Source organism: Typha angustifolia, chromosome 7, assembly GCF_048772165.1.
Source record: "Typha angustifolia cultivar Huaian chromosome 7, ASM4877216v1, whole genome shotgun sequence".
Classification (NCBI taxonomy): Eukaryota; Viridiplantae; Streptophyta; class Magnoliopsida; order Poales; family Typhaceae; genus Typha; species Typha angustifolia.
In genome coordinates this window covers 17,550,226-17,571,402 of record NC_133245.1, presented here as the reverse complement: position 1 = coordinate 17,571,402, position 21,177 = coordinate 17,550,226, and the positions used below count along the sequence as shown (strand labels likewise).

Here is a 21,177-nt window from a genome sequence, read left to right as displayed (position 1 = left end):
ATATTCAATGGTATAATAGAAAAATTAAAAAATTAGGCATACGTAATTAAATCTTCTTAATTAATATATTTTTGTCTTATCTAATTTGATTTTGAAACCGATACCTAGTATAAAAATTAGTTATTATAGCTGTCGAATTAAAATTGTAATTTTTAAAGGGGCATTAAAGTATTTATCATAGAATAAAAATTAAATATACATCTCATATGTTCCTACCTTTTCTCTCTTTTCTACTTTTCCAGACGTCAACTTAGTTAATTAGTTAATTTCTTTTGGGATTTTTAATAATATCATAATTGCTACTGTATTTTTCAAAACTATCATAATTCCTATCGAAAATATAGTGATAATTATAATATTTTAAAAGTCTTAATTAGGTCAAAATATCTGTTTATAAGAAAACCAGGAACTTAATATCGTCTCTTAATCATAACGCGTTTTTGGCACTAATTTGGTGGTGGCGGTGGTGGTGGTGGTGGTGGTGGTGCACTGATTGTAGTGGTGGGCTCCAACAATGTTTTCAACTTTCCCTTGTAATAAAAGATGACAAACTTTGGGGTTAACTTGGTATTGTTGTCTAGTTAAATCCAAACTAACTAGACTTTTGAAGTTTATCATCAATAATTAGACAGTGAGTTTTGAATCATTATCCCTACCAGAAAATGGAGGAGGGGCACTTTGACATACAAAAATGGTGGCATAATCACTGTCGGAAGTAACAGTGGAGGGCAAATTGGTCGGCAACCAGACCATACACGTATGGAGTTCCGTAACTTAGCATTCATAGACTGCCTCCTTCTAAACGTGGAGCGGCAGCATTTGCTGGCTGAAGTGATGTACTTAACAGCTAATTAAATGAAACAAGTAATGTTGGCATCTAATTAATCAGGACCTCAAAATTAGATCGTGACGGCTAACGACGTGTCTCCTAATAGATTCTATAAAATATTCGTTAAGTTTTCTGAAAAAAAAAATATATATATAATCGTTCTCTAGTTTAGATTTATGTTAAAAAATTTGAAAAAAAAAATTAAAAATTTATTCTAAGAAATTTAAACACACTTAATTTCGTATAAATAAATATTTGAGAAAACCAATTTGACCAAAAAGTCAAATTAGTAGCGGTCCGATTCTACCACTACGATTGGAAGTTGGAATCGTGACACCCAATCGTTCTTCTGTCCCTCCGGGATAGTGGTGAGTAAATATAATTTTATCATCCCAAAATGTAACAATCCCACCTACTGCCGTATGTTGTGTTCAAGACTACAATACTATATTATATGAACTTCCAATACCAACTCAATCTATTTACTAGCACATTGCTTAGCCTTCTTCTTGGCTCTCAGATCATCAAGATAGTGTTGATAAATATAGGAAAGGAATCCCCACACAGCAATCAACATGGCCACCACCTTCACCCCATCCATCTTATCATGAAAACAAATCACAGCAAAGATGGGCACCAATGGCAATGCCAAGGTACTGATCACGTTGGAAAACAGAGAAGACACCACAAAGATCAAACCCACAGTCCCCACAGCTGCGACCTGCCAAGCTATAGCAGTCCAAACCAATGTCATCACGTAGGACACCTTCCCCTTCCCATATCCATCCATCTCTGCCCCTAAACTCCTACATTCTCCACTCGCAAAGAGTCCTAACACCGAAGCGCCGGCTGCAACGAGGCTACACCAGATTTGCATCTCTAGCACGACGGAGAACGTCTCCGTCCTTATTACCTGTTACAATATAAAAGATCAAATTCGAAGCTTATTTAACATAGTACCAGAGCAAGAGTTTCAGGATTTAAGGCTCGCCTTTTGAAAGGTGAGCTGCATTAATGAAAGGATGAGTGAGAATAGCGCAGAAGCTCCGAGAGTTAGCATGAACCCTAGTGCGTACTTGGTCTTCAGGCCGTCAGTCGAGTCCCCAGAATCCGAGTTGACTCCGAGGAGCGCAGCGGAGAAGGTTAGAAGCACGACCGAGTTGAATATCAAAGAAGTGAACTTTTGATTGTTGAGGAAGTAGGAGAACACAGCGTTGAAGGCAAGTTGAGTTGCACAAATAAGAGAGTAGGTGGACACAGGGAGGTACAGAAGGCCATAGGAGTACATCAAGTTATCGCCGGCGATTAAAAGTCCGAGCGCGGTATATATAGCAGTGATCTTTACGAGGGGAGGTCTGGGGACGGCGACGGCGGTTGTAGAGGTGGAAGGAGAAGGGTAGAGGAAGAGGGGGATGACGAGGAGAGGGTAGCCGGCAGATTGGACGATGGTGGCCATCCACTTGCTATTGCCGCCTTGGTCATAGTAGAGCCGGCCGAGCAGGGTGGCCACGGTTTGGCCGGAGAGGAGGAAGAAGATGTTGAGCAAAACTAACCACCACCACTTCCAGTGTTGGAACACCGAGGCTGTCTGAATTGGTGGTGTTGTTATGTTAAGATGGTTGACGACAGCGTGATCTTTCTGGGGAGCAGAGCCATTTGGGCCTTCAATTCCATGACTTGGATAACCTACAATTTGGAGACATAATAAGCACCATCGATTTAATGACTTAAGTACTCAAAATTCAGAGAATCAGAGGAGCTCTTTTGGTTGGAGAATAGAGATTACATCAAGAGCCAGCTATCAACAATTCTGCCAAAATATTAAGCCCATGATGTCTTACACTGCAAACCTAAGATCCTACTCATATTTCATCGGATACGGATTGTATAGTGATAAAATCGTATATGAATCTATACTTTTTATTTAAATAAAGATTCTGAATACAAATAGTGAACTTAAGATGGTAGACAAGTTGAATCAAAATAAGCACCATAATCGTATCCACATAGACAGAGTCTCCCACCCATTTTCACCCCTAGTTCGATATAATTCTTGACTAAAAAAAAGAAGAAAACTTCTTGGTCCTAACGGCCCATTAAGGCCCAAAAGAAAATAAAAAAACCATTTGTTCCACCAATTCTAATATAATCAGGATACAGATCCAGCAACTGTAGTACGCCATGAAAAACATGCCAAGGAATTGTCTTACTCCAGAAGAAAAGGTACATAATTTCTCATCTGGGATCAAGCAAAAACAATACATATAGAGAGAGAGAGAGAGATAAGAGAGCTTAAAACCTCCGATGTGAAGTTGGAAGTCTTGAGCATCACCCATACTGAGAACCACAGGAAGAAAAGAGAATAGCGATGAAGAGATTAAACAGATAAGAGAGAATTCTATCTCTCTGAAGATTTTCTTGCTCACTTATCTCTTTTCTCACACAAGAGGAGCCACCTCTCTGCCGTCTCTAGATATAGAACGAAGGCTACACGACAAACACGCCTGCGTTCTTGTGGCGGACTATCTTTAACGCATCGAAGTTGAATCTTCTGAATCCATAGGACCCGCAGCCAAATGACGTTATTTGACCTCTAAGTGAACAAGGTTTTCTTTTTTTCCCACCTTCTCTTACAGATAGATGCTTGATAACAATTCAAGAATTGTCTCAGTTTAGTCTACTCAAGCTTTAGAATTGTCACAATCATTACTCAAATAGTCAAACTGGGAACCAGGGTATGTGACTTGTGAGTTGATTGTGTAATAATGCACGAATACATGTGATCACCTACTCCTACTGTGAGAATCCAAGAATTAACTATTAAATCTCCCAATAGTTTGGGCCACAAGCCCACAATGAAGGGCGAACACGAATATATACGTACACCCTAGCTTTAATTTGCCTTATGAACTGGTATTAATTTGTTCCTAAACCCAATAGGACGAGAGAATCCGATGCACACGTTCTTCCTCCAATCACAAGCAAATGACATGCAAAAGAAAAAAAGACCTTTCCTCTGGCCTATATAAAACATTGCACTATGCTAATTAAGCAAACAAGAGTTGTATATATAAAAATGTTGCCTCCTGATATGGGTATGGATATGGATATGGGCAATATGGCAATGTTTCCCGGCGAAGGTATGGATATGGAGGAAACAGAAGCACCTGGCCATGATGCTATGGCGAGCTCAGATGAGCGGTGGCTGCCACCGCCGTCTAACTTCCCGCAGATCTACAAGCACAAATTCAAGGCAATGTACAGAGAGATCGATGCCGCGATACACAGGAGTGACTTTAGTTACCTCCAGAAGCTCGTCGCGAAGGAAATGGCACAGACGGTGAACTTATCAGATGACCCGTTGCTCAGCGTCGTGATCGCCTATGGGAAGAGCGAACTCGCACTGAAGCTGGTGGAGGTGATGCCTGAAAGCAATCTAATGGCCTCGAACTGCTACCGTGATACCGCGCTGCACGTGGCTGCAGCGAAGGGAGACGTGAGGGTGGTGGAGGCGCTTGTGAAGCAATGCAAGAAGCTCATGGCGGAAACAAACGAGAACCAGGAGACTCCGCTACACAAGGCGGCGCTCTACGGGGAGCGAGACGTCTTTTGGACGCTGGTGGGACTCGGAAGTGAAATAGAACGGAGGAGGACGGATGGCTCCAACATGCTGCATTGTGCAGTCATGGGAAATGCGCCTGGTATATAATTATATACATAATTAATTATATAAGGTTCGCCATCTTGCATCATATATAACTAGGTAGGTGATCGATATGTGCATATATATGTTTTATGTGCAGATCTTGCAATGGAGATAGCAAATGAAAATAAAGGTCTGATAAGTAGTCGCAATTCAAATGGCGTGACGCCATTGCAGCTCTTGCTGACCATTCCTGAGGCCTTCAGAAGCAAACTGCGGCTTGGGGCCCTGGGTTCCTTCATCTATGACTGTTAGCACTCTTCCTTTTCCTTTGCTTCCATTTCTTTTTAATTAATTAGTCCACAATCTGCACTTCTTTACCTATCATTTGTTTTCATATAAGTTAGAACAGTCAGCCAAACTAATTGTGACAGAAAGTTAGCTTGATGAGTAGTGTTGATCGTTTCAGATACTCTCCAAACTGTTAGACATGCTCGCTCCCTAGTATTATACTACTATGCGTCATGATCACCGTGTTGTATTATTCCTATATATCAATCACCTTATGTGAAAGAACAACAGTTGAACATGAATTTACGAATATAGATGAAACTAGAGAGAAAAGAAACGTTAGAAGATGAGGAAACTAAGGCGCTTTGATCATATTTTATCTTCAAAAAACCAACTTGAATGGCACATATGTACATAGTGAATCTAAGAAAAATATATAGTGGCTTTATACTTAAGATTAGAAATTCAGTGAAGTTCTTCAAGAAGCAAAAAGATTCTTAAGAGGTACGTATATTTCTGTAGACATGTTTTAGAAATCAAAACCATATATATAGGGAGATATTATGGGTCGTATAAACATTACAAACAATGCTCGTGAAAACTATTAAGACAAAAGACATATATAGAGCACCATTGTTGGACTCATGCTCTTGAGCGCTCTCTTCTAGCTTATTTTGTTATTTCAGGTATTCCTTTGGAAAAGGACAGTTGCTCATAAATATGTAAGGGATGAAGAGGAAGTTGCTCATAAATATGTAAGGGATGAAGAAAAGTTGGAGATACCAACGGTAATTCATATTTAATCTTTCTATACATCCATTTTCTCTGAAAGTTTTTAGCTAACAAAGAAAGATGAACTCAAATTTCTCATATTTTTAGTAGATCCAAGACGTGGACTTGGATTAAATGGATTGAATGTGGAGTCTTTTTTTTTTCTTTTACAATACTAATCGTCTTATCTATCTAATAATAACAATCGAGTTAAATGTCCTTTGTTTCAACAATAACAACATAATAATTTTTGGCTTTTACTGCAACAAATGTTGGAGCTGCAATTGCAGGATGAAGAGAAGCAGTCTCAGATGACACTTTGTCAAAAATTTCCAGAACACTATTCTACCCTTTGTGGCCTCTTGGAGTGGATTTACAGATTTCCTGGTGCAGTAATTATCCCTTATTAAGATTGCATTCTTTTTGTGCTACATTTGACTTACTGATTCCCTGGATTTGAGGTTTCTACAGTCACATGGATCCGACAGCTTATTTTCAATGTATTGAAGCAATGTGAGTTTTAAATATATATATCCTGGACTTGAAAATTCAAACGGACTTTATGGTGTTAAATTTTTCTCCAGATTTATAATCTAATATGCTAGAGTTGATATACAACTCTGAGTTAATTTACAGTCCCTGTTTGTTATCTAACAGTGTCTCCTGGCCTTCACAATCTCCAATTGAAGAAACAAAAGCATATGCAAGCCACAGAGCTGATTGCTTTCTTGGCTAGCGAGCCTGGTTATTGGGATTTTTTTAACAAAGGAGGAAAACCTTCAGAAAAAGGAGGTGAAAGAAGTCTTCCTGAAGAACAACATGGGAATAAAACTACAGCAGATGTGAAGTGTTGCTGCCAGAAAAAGGATGTGACTGATGATCATCGTGACGAGATAATACAGTGGACAGAGTCACCTCTGATTCTTGGTGCTAAAATGGGACTTGATGAATTCGTGAAGCAAATCTTAACAAACTTTCCGCAGTCTGCTATCAATTTAGATACAGAGGGAAGGAATGTGCTTCAAGTGGCAATCAAATATGGCCATAAAAAGATTGTGAAGGTTATAGAATCAATGACTTCTGGGAGTAATCCAAATTTACCTTCTTGGTTGTTGTCCTCCATCGATCGGGCGACTGGAAATACCATCTTACATTTTGCTGCAGAGAAAATTGTGAAAGACGAGGGCTTTGCCTTGCAGATGCAATATGAACTCCAATGGTTTGAGGTGAACTTACACATAACTTGGTCTCTCTCTCTCTCTCTATATATATATACATCTTCACAAACTCTTTTATGCCTGCTCCAACCTTTTTTCCTTTGAAGAATTGGTGAGAAATTTTTTTTCTTAGGTTTGACTAAACAAAAAGTAGATCGAGTTATAAGATACAGATGTAATATATAACTATGTGCATATTGAATCTAGTACTTTTACAAATATTTTACAAATAAGATTATGTGGTATTGTCATGTTTTATGAGAACTATCATGAACATGATGATGCCTGCCACATCAAAATATTTGTAGAGTGTTTGTTAGCACAGTACTTCTCATAATTCTTATAAAGAACTAAGGCAAAAAAATGAATTATAAGGAAACTTACCTATGACTGTATCAAGTGCAGCAAGTAAGAAAGATAGTACCAAAAGATCTCGAGTACAGCCGAAACAAAAAAGAAAAGACTGCGCAAGAGCTCTTCACCGAGAACCACAAGGATATGGTAAGAAGTGGCAAAGAGCAGCTAATGGAATTAGGGAAGACATGCTCCAGCCTCGTAGCAGCTGTGGTATTTGCCTCTAGTTTCTCCATTCCAGGTGATAAGGATGCAAACCAAAACCCAATCTTCCTTCACAGGACTGCATTCAAAGTGTTCTCCCATGCATACGTGATCGGGTTATCCAGTGCCTCTGCTTCTCTTGTGCTATTCTTATCCTTCTTAAGCTCTTCTTATAAGGAGCAAGACTTTCGACGCTCCCTTCCTACCAAGTACTTATTAGCGAACATGTCATTCCTCATTGCACTGGTGGCTCTACTTGTGGCATTCTCATGTAACATCTATCTTCAAATCTATGGAGGAAAGAAGGCGGAGACAAAGGACATAATTCCGCTCGTTTGTGAGCTCACTCTCTTTCCGGCAGTGTGTTTAGTGGTGGTGCTCTACCGCGGTTCCTCATTAGGTATCGGATCTTTTCTCAAGCATGTTTGGCGTTAAATTGAAGGCTGTGGAAATAAATTTGATGAGAAGTTTGTAGAGAAGGAAACCAGAGCTCCTAAAATATAGTGCAGTGTTGCAATAAAATAAATAGATGAGGAAAGATGGTTGAATAGTGTTTGTATGCAAAACACTCACCAAATACACAACCTCTCAGGTGGGTTTATTTTCACATAATTTATTGACTAATATTTCCATGCGATATATAAGATAAAAATAATATTTCTACACAATATATAAAATGAAAATAATATTTTTACACAATATATAAGATAAAAATCTCACATTTTCATAAATAATATAACAAAAAAAACTCGAAATACCGCAGTCCGCAACAAGCCCTCAAAATATATATTCATATACTTTAACAAAGTAAATGTATCATTCAACTTATCAATTCTTTCTCTCATGCTCTCATAGAGCTATAGTCAAGAATTATCATTATTTGTTTACAGAGATATCCATCACATAATAAGATATGCTCACACATTGAGGAGTGACAGAAATCTAGCGGTAATGTCACTCGTATATACTTGTTGACGCTATATAATTGATTATTTTTGGCCAACAGACTAAGGACAACAAACTAAGAATCTCAATCGTAAGCACACACCCTTGTATCTATTATCATCGTCATTATTATCGCACACAATAAAATTATCGCATTTAGCAGAAATTAAAAACATATAGCTCATAGACGTCTTAACTATGTGTCATCGAGTACTGCTAGGTCTACATCCCCTACCTCTCGATCATAATTTCAAATCACGTAGTGTCTAATCTCCGCACTCAATAGTGTTATACACGTCTAAGTCGACGTGCACGGTGCTTAATAGTCCTCTCATGACCTTAGACATTGACTGATATAAATAGAAATAATAAATATATACTCTACCCTTAAGCGAGTAAACAGGCATTGCGAGACAAGACTTTACTACATGGTGATACGTGTAAGTGGTGCAGTGATTAACATCATCAATTATAAGACATACATATCGAAGATATCATAATTAAAAATGTTTCAATAATCCATTAATAACTATGTAGTAGTAAATTAAATATAATTATGCTGAATAGTGAATAAACATCTATATATGTATGATATGAATACGATAAACTTATAAAGTAAAATATCACTTCATTATTCTATTATTCCTAGACTACATAAAATTTACTTGTTTGTCATCACTTCCAAATTAATCAACTCTAATTGTGTTATGGATCATTCTCTCATAATAATGAATCTGGTGGAAGAGGACGTTCCAACACATCGATCCCTAGGTTTGACATCCTCCGATGGCTCTTCAACACGGCAAAAGAAAGAAGGGGATAGCCGACCGTCGTAGGAAAAAAAAAAGAGAATAGAGTGAGGTGACATGCCCACACTTTAGAATTTTTTTTTTTTTGATCGAAGTGTTACAATTTGTCATTTTCTTTCTCTATCTAACTAACGAAGAGAACCATTTTCTTATATATAGTGCATACAAACTATCCAATTTTTTTCTCCTTTTGTTTTTTTTTTCTTTTCAGGGAACAATTTGAATTAAAATTTGTCATCATGTAAGAATGAGGTTTACATTAAACTACTTTATTATCATTATAACTCCCAAATATTAAAAAAATTCCTTGAAAAAGAATGCCAAAGCATAAATGAACAAAAGTTTTCTTTTCTTTTCTTTTCTTTTTCTTTCAGTAGGTAAAGAATTTTATTATAGAATATTCTTTTTTCTTTCTTTCTTTCAAAGCAAGTATTAAATGTTGGCTCTGCAGGAACTCTTTTCTGTAATTGCGATTGAGCTGATAAAAATAGGATTTAATTTCGCATTTGTGAACTTGAACGTTAGAGCTCACCAGCCTAATGAATGCTGCTGCTATGTTTGATTCCAATTCGCATTTGCTAAATATAATATAATATATGACTAAATAATGGAAAATAAGGGGAGAGAGAGAGAGAGAGAGAGAGAGAGAACATATAGCAAAGACTATTTAGAACATATAGGACGTTGCAGAGAAAGAAGTGTACCTCCTCCTGCTTAACTGTGACAAAAAAAAGAAAGAAAAAAACTATTCTTTGCTCAAATTGCAGGTAAAACCTTTGGCTTTGCCCTTGATGATCTTTGGAGTTGCTTTAGCCTTTGGATCATTGCAGGTTAACATTTTTGTGAAGCTGGGTGTCCCGGAATATGATCCCATTCTCGCGTACTCTGTATAAAACTAATGGCCCAAAGAGGAGAGGATACTTTCGAAATTAACTAACCTGTTGATCAATCACCACCTATATACGTATGAAAAATTGTAAATAGGTAGGTAGCCGGATTGGTTCATTGAGATTAAAGGTTTCATTGAGATTAATAGCCTCAGGTGTGTACGAGTTCTAATACTGCCATGCTGTGACCAACACTAAGGTATAGATAACTGAACTAATTACATGAACAATGCAACCGGAGCAAAATAAATGCAGGAGAATATATAAAACATATAGGAAGTTGTTTTAGGACGTTGCAGAGAAAGAAGTGCATATATACCTCCTGCTTAATTGGGACGAAAAACTATTCTTTGCCCAAATTGGAGGTAAACTTTTATTGGAGTTGTCCTTGATGATCTTTGGGAGTTGCTTTAGCTTTTGGACCATTTCAGGTTCACATTTTTGTGCAGCTGGCTGTCCGAGAATATGATCTCATTCTCCCCTACTCTGTATTAAACTAATGATCCAAAGAGGAGAAGATGCTTTCAGAATTAACCAACCTGCAGTATGTTTGTTGATCATCAATCACGAGAATATATGCACGTACGCCCTAGCTTTAATTTGCCTTATGAACTTTTATTAATTTATTCCTAAACCCAATAGGTCGAGAGCATCCAATGCATGTACACTTTGTTCCTCTAATCACACGCAAACGCAGAAGGAAAAATAATTAAAGCAGCCAAATTTGTCGTCACCTTTAATTCCTCAAGCTAGCCTATAAATTAAACCTTACATTAAGCTAACATCAGTTGGATCATAAAAATCAATCAAGACATGGCAATGGTTCACGATGATAATACGGACGTATCGTCTGACGATGATAATATGAAGGAATTGTCTCAAGATGGTTGGTTGGCCGACTTAAATGGTAAGGTCGGCCATTGTTGGCCCCTACGTAGTTGGCTCCTCTTAATATTTCGTCAAGTCTATATGTTTCAATTATCCCACTTGTAGTTAATAATATTTGAGAGTTTAAGAATGAGGAAAAAAAATTGTGACAGCTTTACAAAATTACAGGGTTTATATAATATTTTGAATAGGTTTCTTATTAATGAAAAACTATTAGAATTTTCTTATTCCACTCTCATTTCATTTTTGTAAATTATTCATAAATTTTTCATGACTCATATTGATTCATCGTCATCTTTATAATATAATGTTTTAGCATCTAATGACTAATGTGATCGCAATAGTATATTAATACTTTATGCTTTAATTCTTAATTTTTATTTAATTGTTTATAGAAGTTATTGCTTGTATTGAGGTGTACGGGTATTTTTGTTTATTTTGATGTAGCAATCTGAATTTAAAATTTTTATGAGAAGTCTTGCGAACAATTATGGGATCATTATTGATAATTAATTAGTTTTGTAAAGTTCCGTATTTTTTATTTGTTTTGCGAACAATTTGTATGTGTCTATGATTCATGTATGGTCCACTCTATTGAAAATTGTGGCTCCGCAACAGGAGATGATCCTCCGCGGAGCTCATATGAGCCGGATAAACCACGGCCGTCAATCTTCCTGAAGATTCACAAGGTAAAATTCAAGGAAAAGTACAAAGAGATTGATGACGCTATACGCAACGATGATTGGACCTATCTCCAGAAGCTCGTATCAGAAAAGGTTTATCAGATGGGGGTGGAGGATGTGACGTTAAATTTATCAGATGGGGTGGAGATAAATTTATCAGATGCGGTGAATTTATCAGATGACCCGCTGCTTAGCGTCGTGGTCGCCTATGAGAAGAGCGATCTCGCACTGAGGTTGGTGGAGGTGATGTCTGAAGAGAATCTGAAGGCTTCGAACATCTACGGTGATACGGCGCTGCACGTGGCTGCAGCGAAGGGAGACGTGAGTGTGGTGGAGGCGCTTGTCAATAAATGGGAGGAGCTCATATGGTTGACAAACATGAAAAAGGAGACTCCGCTGCACAAGGCGGCGCTCTACGGGCAGCGAGACGTCTTTTGGAAGCTGGTGGAGCTCGAAGATAACCAAATATATGAAAGGAGGTCGGATGATGGGTCCAACATGCTGCATTATGCAGTCATGGGAAATGCACCTGGTATTGTTAGTTAATCAACTTAACTATATACATACATATATATAATACCATCGATATATATATAGGTTTTGGTTGTTAGTTACATGTACATGTTAAGTGTACTACCAGCCTGCTTCAGGAATGTACTGATCCGATTCATTCTTAAGAAATTAATAGGCATGAAGCTAATATAAGATTCACTGTCTTACGTAACTAGGTGATTTGTGCATATTTGATGCAGATCTTGCAATGGAGATAGCAATGGCATATCCAGAACTGACTACTTGTCGCAATTCATTCGGCGCCACGCCATTGCACCTCCTGCTGACCATTCCTGAGGCCTTCAAAAGCAAACTGCAACTTGGGTTCCTGGATTCCATCATCTATTACTGTTAGCACACTTAATTTCCTTTCTTCTTCTTCTTCTTCTTTCTTCTTTCAATTTTTTTATTGAATTAGTCCTCGATCTGCACGTATTGAGCTATCATAGAGATCCAGTAGCTAGCAGATCCCAGTTGCATGTCTTGGAGTACTTACTGGTTACTTATTTTCATATTAGTTAGAACAGTCGGTCAGCCAAATTTTAATATATCATAAAGGATCAGCGGGGTTTTAGCTAGAGATCATTGCAAACTAATTAATCGTGACAGAAATTTAGCTTAATGGGTAGTGCAAACTAGATCTCCAAACTATTAGAAATATATGCCTGAAACTATTTCAATCATTGAACACTTCCTAGTATGTCGTCTAATTTAATATTAAACTACTATATATGCGTCATGACCCTGTTTTCTTATTACTATCCATCACTTCATCTCTTACTGCATGCATTGCCACGTATATAAAGGTTTTTAAGAATATGAAACTAAGAAAAAAAACATGGATATGTTAATTAAAAATACATATATCTTGTTTAATTTGTATTTAAGATTAGAAGTTCTTAAAGATTTATCAACAAGTAAAAAGATTCTAAGTAGGTATATTTCTATAGACATACCATATAAATCAACTCTATTATGGTTAAGTTCTATGTACATTATATTGAGGCAAGAGGTATATACAAAGCACAATTATTCAACTCGGGTACGTGTGCTTGCAAGTGTGTGTGTATACACACATGCACCACTGCTCGTGCTCTTCGGCACTCTTTTCTAGCTTATTTCGTTATTTCAGGTATTCCATTGGAAAAGAAGAAACCTGTTGATAAAATAACAGCAAAGGAAAGAAGTCAGAGATACCAACGGTAATTCATTATTTAATCTTTTTATATGAGAAGTCATGCATTAGGCAATATTAAATTAAATGGATCGAATGTGGAGTCTTTTTCCTATATATATTTTTTTTCTTTTTTTTTACAATATTAACCATGTGATCTATCTAATAATAAAGATCGATTTAAATGTACTTTGTTTCAACAATAGTGAGATATATGATTTTGGCTTTTACTGTAATAAATGCTAGTGCTGCAATTACTTGCAGGATGAAGAGAAGCAGTCTTTGATGACACTTGATCGAAAATATTCAGAACATTATTCTACCATTTTCTACCTCTTAGAGTTGATTTATCGATTTCCTGGTACACTACGTAATTATCTCTTATTAAGATTATATGATTTTTGGGCTAAATCTGACTTACCGATTTCCTGGATTTGATGTTTCTACAGTCACATGGATTCGGCAGTTTGTTTTCAATGTATTGAAGCAATGTGAGTTTTAAATATGCTAACATGTAGAAATTAATACTTGTTCAAAAAGGTGTTTTAGAAAATATTTATAAACTTGAATATGCAAACGTGTTTTATTATATTATGATCTTATTTTTCTATATTTCCAGGGAAGTAAATTTCTAATTTGATAATCTAATATACTACTGTAGTTAATTTACAATTCTTATTTGTTATGCTACAGTATTCCCTAGCATTCAGAAACTCCAAGAGCAGAAACAAAAGCAGAGGCAAACCACGGAACTGATTACTTTATTGGCTAACCAGCCTAGTTATTGGTTATTATATAACAAAGCAGGGAAACCTTTTAAAAAAAATATCTTTTACCCTTTGAACAGTACAAAATCAGAAGAGGAGATCCTTTTGAAAAAATTAGTGAAGTGCTGCTGTCAGAAAAAAGATGCGACTAAAAATCATGTTCGATGGACTGACTCGCCTCTAATTGTTGGTGCTAAAATGAGATTTGATGAATTCGTGGAGAAAATCTTAGACATATTTCCAGAATCTACATCTAATTTAGATACAGAGGAAATGAATGTGCTTCAAGTGGCAATCAAATATGGCCACAAAAAGATCACGAAGCTTATACTATCAAAGATCTCTGGGAGTAATCCAACTATTCCTTCTGGGTTGCTATCCTATGTCCACCCGTCGACTGGAAATACCATCTTGCATATGGCTGCAGAGAAAACTGTGAAAGATAGGAGCTTTCCTTTGTAAATGCAATATGAACTCCAATGGTTTGAGGTGAACTTACACAACTAATATCCCTTTTACTTCGACTATCTCTCTCTCTCTCTCTCTCTCTCTCTCTCTCTCTCTATATATATATATATATATGTATGTATATATATATACTTCTTCACTAACTTTAATATGCCTAATCCAACCATTTTCCTAATTCAAGAGTAGGTGAGAAAAATCTTTTTTCTTAGGTTTGACTACACAAAAGAGAGGGACTTGGAAGATACATATCCACTATGTAACTATGTGGATGTATGTGACGTCCATAATAAATTTGTGTGCCATAAGTTAATCTATCTTCTATATCCTACCTAAATCTAGTACTTTTCTCAATGCAGTTTATAAATTAGTGCTTTATGATTTTACTTCTATAATAGAGATTCATGAGCTTGGAATATTTTAGAGCTATATTACTCTAAATTGTTTAACGGATTACTGTAGAAGTTTTTTTTACACAACGGTATATATCAGTGTAAAGGTCTGCGAACCAAAAGGATTTGCTTTATGCTAGCTATACTAACCGCATGGAATAATTCAAGTTGCGAATCTTAGAGCAACTCGAATCAAGCTCCATTACTAGCTTCAAATTTGGAGCTAGTAATAGTAGAGCTCCAAATTTGAAGCCCCACTAAAAAAATGGAGCTCGACTCCATTTCGTTTTAAGCTTTTTAAAATTTTTAAATTTATCTAATAATTATTACATTCAATAATTTTAATTTCATTTGTATTCTTTATTAAATAATTTAGTTAGTTAAATCGAGTATATATTTATTTTTTAACAAAAATAGTACAATTGGAAAGGTTTTATCGAGAATTTTAAAATGAGTCTAATATTAAATTATTTTTGAGTTAATTTAAATTTAAATTTTTTATTATTAATAAAAATGAGTTTAATATTTTATTATTTATAAAATAAATATGTTTATTATTATTTAAAATCAATATGTCCTAGGAAAATATAAATATTAAATATTAAAATATATAATATATCAAACATAAAATAATTACATCAATATAGAGGAGATGGATACAGTCAAGAAAGAGGAGGAGATGGCTACTGTATTGGGAGATGATTTGCCAGACTATTAAATAACTATTATTTTTATTATAAAATATTAATTTTTGCTTATTTTATATAATATAATTTTGATATTTTTAGTTAATGGTATGTAATGCTTATTTCAATGTTTATTTCGTGTAATATAATTTCGATGCGTTTAATTAAAAAATAGTAATTTAAAATTACTTATGAAACTATTGGATATTGGTATTATTTTAAAGATCTCGATGAGAGTTTTCTAACCATATATTTTTTATTAAAAAATAATAACACTGAAATGACCTATTAACTAATTTAAAATAACTATATTATTTTAATAAATATGGAGCTCGGTGCCTTGGAGTGGACTGGGCTCTTGGCTCCATATTGGAGCCATATTTAGAGCATGTAATGCTCTCAGCAAATGAAACCACATAAACAGATTTTCGTATCTCTCTGACTGACTCTGAGTAAGATTTAAAACTATTGTATCAACTAGCTTACATATGATTGTATCAACTGTAGGAAATAAAAAATATTGTACCAAAAGATCTCTTGCACCACAGAAACAAAAGCGAGCGGACTGCAGAAGAGCTCTTCACCGAGAACCACGAGGATATGGTAAAAAGTGGCGAAGTGCAGCTAGTGGAAATGGGCAAGACATGCTCCGCTCTAGTAGTTGCTGTGGTATTTGCCTCTACTTTTTCCATTCCAGGTGATAAGGATGCGAACCAAAACCCAATCTTCTTCCACAGGACTGCATTCAAAGTGTTCTCCCATGCATACGTGATTGGGTTATCCAGTGCAGCTACTTCTTTTCTGCTCTTCTTATCCTTCTTAAACTCTTCTAATTACAGAGAGCAAGACTTCCGACGCTTTCTTCCTATCAAGTATTTACTAGCTAACGTGTCATTCCGCGTTGCATTGGTGGCTCTATTTGTGGCTTTCTCATGTAACATCTATCTTCAGATCTACGGAGGAAAGCCGGCGGAGACGAAGTACATACTTCCGTTTGTTTGTGATCTCGTCATCTTCCCAGCGATGTGTTTACTGGTGCTGTTCTACCATCTTCCCTCAATTGAGACCGGATATTTTCTCCGGCATGTTTGGCGTTAAATTGGAAGCTAGTTGTGGGAATAAATTTGATCAGAAGCACATGGAGAAGGATGCAGAGCTCCGAAAATCTAGTGCAGGGTTGCAATAAAAAAGGGAAGATAAGTAGATGAAAAAAAGACGGTGGAAGAGTAGCGGTTGTCATTTTATTTTCCCATTTATACGTATGAAAAATTGTAAAGGTTAATGTCGCAATTGGCAGAATATGTAGCTTTAATTTGCCTTGTGAACTTTTATTAATTTATTCTTTAAACCAATGAGTTGAGAGAATCTAATGCACGCACACTTTCTTCCTCCAATCACATGGAAACGCAAAGGAAAAGGAAGTCATCTTTAATTCCTCAAGCCTACAAAATTAACTAACGTTGCACTAACTAAACTGACACGAGTTGATACAAATCAAGCAAGATATTGCAACTCTTCCCGATCTTATGGCAGCAACGGATCCCTAAAATCCACACGGAGAAACTCCTGTAGATGTTGTTAAGAAAGATTTACCATCAGAGTCTCACTTCCCGAAGATCTACAAGGAGAAATTCCTGGAAAAGTACAAAGAGATTGATGACGCGATACTTGCAGAGAATTTCGACTATCTCCAGAAACTCGTATCCAAAAATGTCAGAGTACGGTCGACGAAGAATGAAGACGAGGAGGATGTGGTGAATTTATCAGATGACCCGCTGCTTAGCGTCGTGATCGCCCACAAGAAGAGCAATCTCGCACTGAGGCTGGTGGAGGTGATGTCTGAAGAGAATCTGAAGACTAAAAATATCTACGGTGATACGGCGCTGCACGTGGCTGCAGCGAAGAAAGACGTGAGTGTGGTGGAGGTGATTGCGATGAAAGACGGGAAGCTCATGAGGTCGACAAACTGGAAACAGGAGACTCCGCTGCACAAGGCGGCATTCTACGGGGAGCTAGGCGTATTCGTGAAGCTGGTGAATCTCGGAAGCGATATACAGCACAGGAGTCAGGATGGCTCCACCATGCTGCGCTGTGCAGTCATGGGAAATGCTCCTGGTATAATTAATTTACTATATATATATATATATGTATGTATGTATGTATCCAATTTTACATCTTACATAATTAGGTGATGTATTTGCAGATCTTGCAATGGAGATAGCACGGAACTATGAAGATCTGATGAGTACTCGCAATTCAGATGGCGTCACGCCATTGCAGCTCTTGGTCAACATTCCTGAGGCCTTCAGAAGCAAACTGCAACTTGGGCCCATGGATTCCTTCATCTATAACTGTTAGCACACTTTTTTATGCAGTTTCTTGATCAAGCAGCCCGCTGCACTTTTATACCTAGCTATCATCATAGGGATCGAATAGCATGCAGATCCCAGTCGCATGTCTTGGTGTACTTTTGACAAGAATTTATCTTCAAAAACCAACTGCACACACACACACAAAAGCTTTCAACGAGAAATATGTGTTAATTTAAAGAACATGCGTAGTGCTTTATATTTAATATTATAAGTTTTTGAAAGGTTTGTCAAGAAGCAAAAGCATCCTAAATAAGTAGGTGTATTTCTATAGACGTTTTTAAAAATCAACTCTATGGGAAGATATTATGGGTTGCATACACATTTCAAACAACGCTCATAATATATATATATACACATGACTGCCACTCATGCTCTTCGGCACTCTTTTCTAGCTTATTTCGTTATTTCCGATATTCCGTTGGAAAAAAGAGAAACTTGATGATATAACTAATAGTGATGGAAATGAGCCAGAGATATCAACGGTAATGTATTATTTAATCTTTTTATATGAGAATTCATGCTTTAGGCAGTATTACATTAAATGGATCGAATATGGAGTCTTTTTTCCTATATATGGTTTTCTCTTTTTTTTTTTACAATATTAACCATGTGATCTATCTAATAATAAAGATCGAGTTAAATGTACTTTGGTTCAACAATAGTGAGATAATTATTTTGGCTTTTACTACAATAAATGCTGGAGCTGCAATTAATTGCAGGACGAAGAGAAGCAGTCTTTGATAACACTTCGTGGAAAATTTCCAAAACATTGTTCTACCCTTTGCGACCTCCTAGAGTTGATTTATCGATTTCCTGGTACACTACGTAATTATCTCTCATTAAGATCGCATGATTTTTGGGCTATATCTGACTAACTGATTTTCTGAATTTGATGTTTCTACAGTCACATGGATTCGACAGTTTGTTTTCAATGTATTGAAGCAATGTGAGTTTTAAATATGCTAACATATATCAATTAATACTTGTTGAAAAATGTGTTTTAGAAATTATATATATATATATATATATATATACTCTACTTGAAAATGCAGACGCGTTTTATTATGATCTTATTTCTCTATATAACTAGAGATAAATTTCTATATAAACTTGATATCCATATTTATAATATAATATACTACTGTAGATAAGTTATAATTCTTATTTGTTATTCTACAGTATTTCTTAGCATTCAGAATCTCCAAGAGCAAAAACAGAACCATATGCAAACCAAGAAATTGATTGCTTTATTGGCTAGCGAGCCTAAATATTGGGACTTTTTTAACGGAGGAAAGGATCCTAAATTGTCAAATGAAGAACTACAGCCCGAAGAATCTGAAAAGAAGAAAGAACCTATCATAGAAGTGAATTGCTACTGCCAGAAAAAGGATGACCATGATGATGAGATAGTTCAATGGAATGATTCACCTCTAATTCTTGGTGCTAAAATGGGACTTGATGACTTTGTGAAGCAAATCTTAACAAACTTTCCGCAATCTGCATACAATTTAGATTCGGATAAAAGGAACGTCCTTCAAGTGGCAATCAAGTATGGCCACCAAAAGATAGTGAAGTATATAAAATCAGAAACCTCAGGGCAGAATGCAAAATTACCTTCTTGGCTGCTATCCTACGTCCAACCGGTGACTGAAAATACCATCTTGCATTTTGCTGCAGAGAAAATTGTGAAAGATGAGGGCTTTGCCTTGCAGATGAAACATGAACTCGAATTTTTTGAGGTGAAGTAACACAACTAATATCTCTTTAATTGTCAAAAAGTGAGATGGACTTGTTAGATAGATACATGTAAAACTCAGGGCTAAGAATCAGTCAAATTTGTTAAGTACTTAAACTCGAACAGAGTTTTATGCAACTCCATCATGAGCATTAATGTATTAACATACCAAGGTAGTATTTGCACTTACGTTTTCAAAATTACTTGTAAAATAATAGATATATTAAAAAATAGTGCCTTCGTTATCTAGGTTTTTTTTTTTTTTTTTTTTTTTTTGCTTTATATTTATTTTAGAATTTAGTATTCATAGATGTTTCATGAATATATAAAAAAACATATAATTGAGTTTTCATACCGAAAATCCAAGGAGTGCTGAGTTGATTCTTATGCTTGACTTCACTCGTTTATATTTCGAGTTGAATTGAGATTTCGAGTTTTTGTTTACTACTTTATATTGCGTGTGAACTTTTCTCTCATTGCAATTTTATAGATTTGGTATTTTATGGTCTCATTTCTATATTACTCTGATTCTCCAGAGACAGATTTAGTATTTCTGTGACTCTTTTATTTCTGATAAGAATTATATGAATTAAAGCTACAAAAAATTATGGGGAAACTTACATATGGTTGTATCCAAGTGCAGCTAGTAGAGGAGATTGTACCAAAAGACCTCAGGTACAGCCGAAACAAAAGCGAAAAGACTGCGCAAGAGCTCTTCACCAATAACCACAGGGATATGGTAAAAGATGGCAAAAATCAGCTAATGGAATTGGGGAAGATATGCTCCAGCCTCGTAGCAGTTGTGGTATTTGCCTCTAGTTTCTCCATTCCAGGTGATAAGGATGCAAACCAAGATCCAATCTTTCTCAATAGGACTGCATTCAAAGTGTTCTCTCATGCATACGCGATTGGGTTATCCAGTGCCTCTACTTCTCTTGTCCTATTCTTATCCTTCTTAAGTTCGTCTTACAAGGAGAAAGACTTCCGACGCGCTCTTCCTACTAAGTACGTCTTAGCTAACATGTCATTCCTCGTTACATTTGTGGCTCTACTTGTGGCCTTCTCATGTAACATCTATCTTCAAATCTATGGAGGAAAGAGGACAAAGAGGCAGGATATAATTCCGTTTGTTTGTGAGCTCACCGTCTTTCCGATGGTGTGTTTACTGGTGCTGCTCTACCGTGGTTCCTCAATAGGGGTCGGATCTATTCTCCAGCTTGGTTGGCGTTAAATTGAAAGGTGTGGAAATAAATTTGATCGGAAGCAGAGCTAGTGCACCGTTGCATTATAATAAGGAAGATGAGTCGATGAAGAACGATGGTGAAATAGTGTTTGTCGTTTTCTTTGCTGTGATAGAGAAGTGAGATAATAAGGAAGATGAGTCGATGATGTTTCTATCTCCGGATTTCTTTTCGTTCAAATATTACAAACTTAATAGCTTCTTTTAGTTTGGTGTTTTCGAGCTTAAAATGGTGGTGTTTGTTGTCAAAGAGAGTAAATGCGCTATCATTTA

At 36.2% G+C, this 21,177-nt stretch overlaps 5 protein-coding genes across 5 annotated transcripts; 4 read left to right on the top strand and 1 right to left on the bottom strand.

Moving 5' to 3' along the window:
* Positions 1-1,092: 1,092 nt before the first annotated feature.
* On the bottom strand, positions 1,093-3,411 carry LOC140763085 (probable purine permease 11). The gene is made up of 3 exons (XM_073101131.1): positions 3,129-3,411; positions 1,821-2,515; positions 1,093-1,742 (listed from the first exon to the last, which is right to left on the bottom strand). The coding sequence occupies exons 1-3, from the start codon at positions 3,163-3,165 to the stop codon at positions 1,308-1,310; spliced, it is 1,167 nt and encodes a 388-aa protein (XP_072957232.1). The 5' UTR covers positions 3,166-3,411; the 3' UTR covers positions 1,093-1,307.
* Positions 3,412-3,906: 495 nt separating this feature from the next.
* On the top strand, positions 3,907-4,804 carry LOC140763700 (uncharacterized). The gene is made up of 2 exons (XM_073102003.1): positions 3,907-4,530; positions 4,633-4,804. Exons 1-2 carry the CDS (start codon positions 3,921-3,923, stop codon positions 4,785-4,787), a joined length of 765 nt encoding a protein of 254 aa, XP_072958104.1. The 5' UTR covers positions 3,907-3,920; the 3' UTR covers positions 4,788-4,804.
* A 185-nt stretch (positions 4,805-4,989) lies between these two features.
* Positions 4,990-7,801, top strand: LOC140762626 (uncharacterized). Its single transcript, XM_073100498.1, has 6 exons — positions 4,990-5,010; positions 5,450-5,551; positions 5,825-5,921; positions 6,006-6,047; positions 6,192-6,760; positions 7,157-7,801. Exons 1-6 carry the CDS (start codon positions 4,990-4,992, stop codon positions 7,742-7,744), a joined length of 1,419 nt encoding a protein of 472 aa, XP_072956599.1. The 3' UTR covers positions 7,745-7,801.
* Positions 7,802-16,818: 9,017 nt separating this feature from the next.
* Positions 16,819-19,677, top strand: LOC140762625 (uncharacterized). The gene is made up of 5 exons (XM_073100496.1): positions 16,819-16,834; positions 17,157-17,672; positions 17,761-17,910; positions 18,834-18,875; positions 19,109-19,677. The coding sequence occupies exons 1-5, from the start codon at positions 16,819-16,821 to the stop codon at positions 19,675-19,677; spliced, it is 1,293 nt and encodes a 430-aa protein (XP_072956597.1).
* Positions 19,678-20,271: 594 nt separating this feature from the next.
* LOC140762624 (uncharacterized) lies at positions 20,272-20,895 on the top strand. Its single transcript, XM_073100495.1, has one exon. The coding sequence runs from the start codon at positions 20,272-20,274 to the stop codon at positions 20,893-20,895; it is 624 nt and encodes a 207-aa protein (XP_072956596.1).
* The last annotated feature ends 282 nt before the right edge of the window (positions 20,896-21,177 follow it).

Excerpts from the sequence above, each read along its gene's own strand:
- LOC140763085 (XM_073101131.1), bottom strand. The coding sequence starts at position 3,165 with ATGGGTGATGCTCAAGACTTCCAACTTCACATCGGAG. Across the intron at positions 2,516-3,128 it reads CTTCCAACTTCACATCGGAG|GTTATCCAAGTCATGGAATT; the intron begins GTTTTAAGCTCT and ends TCCAAATTGTAG. Across the intron at positions 1,743-1,820 it reads TGCAGCTCACCTTTCAAAAG|GTAATAAGGACGGAGACGTT; the intron begins GCGAGCCTTAAA and ends ATATTGTAACAG.
- LOC140763700 (XM_073102003.1), top strand. The coding sequence starts at position 3,921 with ATGGGTATGGATATGGATATGGGCAATATGGCAATGTTTCCCGGCGAA. Across the intron at positions 4,531-4,632 it reads AGTCATGGGAAATGCGCCTG|ATCTTGCAATGGAGATAGCA; the intron begins GTATATAATTAT and ends TTTTATGTGCAG.
- LOC140762626 (XM_073100498.1), top strand. The coding sequence starts at position 4,990 with ATGCGTCATGATCACCGTGTT. Across the intron at positions 5,922-6,005 it reads GTGGATTTACAGATTTCCTG|TCACATGGATCCGACAGCTT; the intron begins GTGCAGTAATTA and ends AGGTTTCTACAG. Across the intron at positions 6,048-6,191 it reads TTTCAATGTATTGAAGCAAT|TGTCTCCTGGCCTTCACAAT; the intron begins GTGAGTTTTAAA and ends GTTATCTAACAG.
- LOC140762625 (XM_073100496.1), top strand. Across the intron at positions 17,673-17,760 it reads AGTCATGGGAAATGCTCCTG|ATCTTGCAATGGAGATAGCA; the intron begins GTATAATTAATT and ends ATGTATTTGCAG. Across the intron at positions 18,876-19,108 it reads TTTCAATGTATTGAAGCAAT|TATTTCTTAGCATTCAGAAT; the intron begins GTGAGTTTTAAA and ends GTTATTCTACAG.
- LOC140762624 (XM_073100495.1), top strand. The coding sequence starts at position 20,272 with ATGGGGAAACTTACATATGGTTGTATCCAAGTGCAGCTAGTAGAGGAG.